Source organism: Austrofundulus limnaeus, unplaced genomic scaffold, assembly GCF_001266775.1.
Source record: "Austrofundulus limnaeus strain Quisiro unplaced genomic scaffold, Austrofundulus_limnaeus-1.0 Scaffold10, whole genome shotgun sequence".
Taxonomy (NCBI): domain Eukaryota; kingdom Metazoa; phylum Chordata; class Actinopteri; order Cyprinodontiformes; family Rivulidae; genus Austrofundulus; species Austrofundulus limnaeus.
The window spans coordinates 3,597,981-3,601,128 of NW_013952412.1; the positions used below are offsets into that span (position 1 = coordinate 3,597,981).

Here is a 3,148-nt window from a genome sequence, read left to right on the forward strand (position 1 = left end):
TGTGTGTGTGTGTGTGTGTGTGTGTGTGTGTGTGTGTGTGTGTGTGTGTGTGTGTGTGTGTGTGCGTGGCTGTTCTAGGCCCAGTCCTATTTGACCTTTCTATTAGGTTTTCCAGATGTATGTGCAAATGTTAATACCACTGTATATTTTGCTCCCGTTAATCATCATATCACTATTAGGAAGTGTCGGAAAGTGTCAATAGCACAAGGGATGAGAGCAAAATACTGTAGATGTAGGTTATACTGTACAAAATATGTGTTGTCAGTCAAAATTTGTCAATTCTGGGATAGTTCACTACTGATTTTAAGAAAGTTTTCTAAATGTCACATTTTAAAGCTCATCTGAAATGCTAAAAGAAACAGTAATTAATCAAACATGTCAGTTAGTGAGTCAGCAGCTTTTAGTTTTGTATTTATTTTATCTTATACTGTATTTTATTTTTATATATGTGCTTTTATTGGCTTATGTGTATTTTAAATTTGTGTGTATCATATGTTACAATTGCTATTTTTTTTACTCAAAGGAGACATATCATGTTTTAAACCCTTCTTCTTCACATTTAATTCATTTAGTTTGGGTTCTAAATAAAGTGAAACTGTAATGCTTTGGTCTAAATTCCTCCACAAGCCCCTTATTTGCCACATTATGTCTTGGATCAACTCATTTTGAGTCTGTCTTTTTAAATCGAAATGAGCCACTTCACATCCCGCCTTCCTCCAGCTTCCAAAGTGGTCCAATCCAGTTTGATAGAGGTTTGCAATTACATCGCAGCACAGAAACCTTTTACAAATTAAATTATTTACGAATAATTTAAAAGATGTCAACAGTCCATCCAGCCTTACATGTTGGAGCCAGAGTCTGACCAAGAGACAGAGGAGAATGAGGATGACAAAGTCGTAGTTTGTAAGTCCAGACCTTATTTGGCAGTTCCATTGCAAATTATTTGATGTAATAGCTCAGAAAACATAAAATAAAATAAAGAAAAACTGAATGGGTTGAAAAATATGACCCAAAAATTACATAAGATACTGTATTTTTGGAGCAATGGAAAACATAGATCCTAGAGACTGCAAGTACACAACAGAATGCATTTATCAACTAAATAAGTGGAATTTGCATGGATATGTCTCCTATATTACCATTAAAATGTCAGGGACTGCAAATAAAAGTTAGCTATTGTGTCAAAATCTGGCACATTTACAGGGTGTACCCACATTAATGTGCATAGTCACTTTAAAAAAACGAACAAATAAACTAAGAGGCCGTGGTTTCAATGTGCACCTCAGAAATAATGCAAACAACAAGCGTAGAACAAGTGGCTTACACGTTCTCAAAAAACATGGGAAAACATGTTGGTAAAGTTTATTTGCAGCTTTGATTAAACATCCAAGTAGACGTCTCCATGGTGCCAGCAATGTGCATTTTATTGTTGATGAGCAGCACTTATTTAAAGACAGGACTTCACACTTCCAGTGTAAACACACTGAACACATTTTCAAGCTGAAATTAACTTTTAGCTTTATCATTTGTATTTAAATCATTTTTATTATCCAATTTTTGAAAGTTTCAGCATTTTTGAACTACACTTTGTTCGCACTTTCATGTAAAGTGAATTTGATAAAAGCTAAATGTTTTCCTTTTTTTGTTTTTTTTGCACTCTTATTTATATTTAATTCCAAGCACATTAGCTCTATTTAATATCAGATAGAGAAATCCAATAAAARCATCTACATGGGATCTATAGGTCCACCAGTGCATGTTCTTTCTTTAATGACTTTCATGCTCTTTACTTCCTCCGAGAAGGAGTGGGACTCTTCACTCCTCTCCCTACTGCTGCCTTTGGAGGAGCGGAGCTGGGAGCAGATGGGGTGGGAGCAGCGCCGGCAGGCTGGGTCTTGGGCTGAGGAATCTCAATGGGGAGTTTAGGAGGGATGATCGTTTTAGGGGTCATAGCTGGTTTTGCCTCAGGGATTTTCTCCCCGTGGCGGTACACGCTGACCTGGAGAAAGAAGAAGATACTGTATATTTGAATCATTTCCCATTCCTGGATTTTTAGTTAAAACAACCAAGAGCAGAGCTTCAGATGCATTCATCTTTCAAACAAATGTTAAGTCTTAAGAAAATAAAAATAAAAAGTATAGTTTGGCATTTACTCCATAATATCATTTAAAGTATTGTTGTGACACAAGCCATTTTTGAACTGAGTTCCAGCTTTGTTCCACTGTGATCACTAGAAATAAATAAAATTCTGGCTGTCWGGCAATAAAAAGATTAGATTTGAGCTGCAGATGGTCAGAAAAATTCCACGGCTCTGAGTAAATCCTGTCATTTGTGTTATACAACTGTGACACTCACCAGTATATCCACAGACTCTCCTCCGTATTTGTTCTGGACAATCATTGTATATCTGCCAGAATCCTCCATGGAAACACCTTTGATGGTCAGACTAGCAAACTTGCCTTGGTCTATAGAGACCACATACTGAAAATAAATATATAAATCAAAGGTTAAACAGATGAGATGGGCAACACATGGAGTTAAGCAAGATTTAACACTTTAGAATGCCTCTTATTTGATGATTGATTTTTAACATTGATTTAGGTCGAACTCTAAATAGCAGCTTTGATTGCTATCTTCTGTGAGCCAAGTGTGAGCGTTCCTCTTACACAYGAATTGGTCAAACACGTGTTGCTCCAGGATTAAATTAAAACCAAATATATTTGAATTTCTTAATCCCACAAAAACAGAATGTGCACAGAAATTTTAAATAGAATGTTTGGGCTTTTCATTCCCTTGAACCTGAATCTAAGAGGTGAAGAGAGAGAGAAATTTTGTATATATATAATTTAGTTCCCCTCACTTATACCTGCACTGTCTCTTTGAAGGTCTGCACAGTAATAGGTTTTAATGGCTAGGCCCTTCAAGCAGAGTAATTATGTTCTTATTAAGAGAAACACTTACATTTTAATTTTCATGGGGAAAATGGCTTTAAAAGCTCATATTAATGACCATTTTTAATTAATGTGTTGATAAATTCATCAATATTTCAGAGCAATTGATTTGTTAATTTGTCACCGATTTTCTTAGTTTGAGTGACAAAAAGAAATTGTTTTACTAACTTAGTGAATTGCTAAGCAAATCAAAGAGG

At 35.4% G+C, this 3,148-nt stretch overlaps 1 protein-coding gene across 1 annotated transcript in view; it reads right to left on the minus strand.

The window, feature by feature from the left end:
- Positions 1 to 1,401: 1,401 nt before the first annotated feature.
- myom2b (myomesin 2b) overlaps positions 1,402 to 3,148 on the minus strand; it is a 27,733-nt gene continuing 25,986 nt past the window's right edge. Inside the window, exons 38-39 of the mRNA XM_014001864.1 lie at positions 2,356 to 2,481; positions 1,402 to 1,999 (exon numbers count right to left, since the gene is read on the minus strand). Coding sequence (XP_013857318.1) covers positions 1,787 to 1,999; positions 2,356 to 2,481 — 339 coding nt within the window. The 3' untranslated portion in view covers positions 1,402 to 1,786. The remainder of the gene's footprint in view (positions 2,000 to 2,355; positions 2,482 to 3,148) is intronic.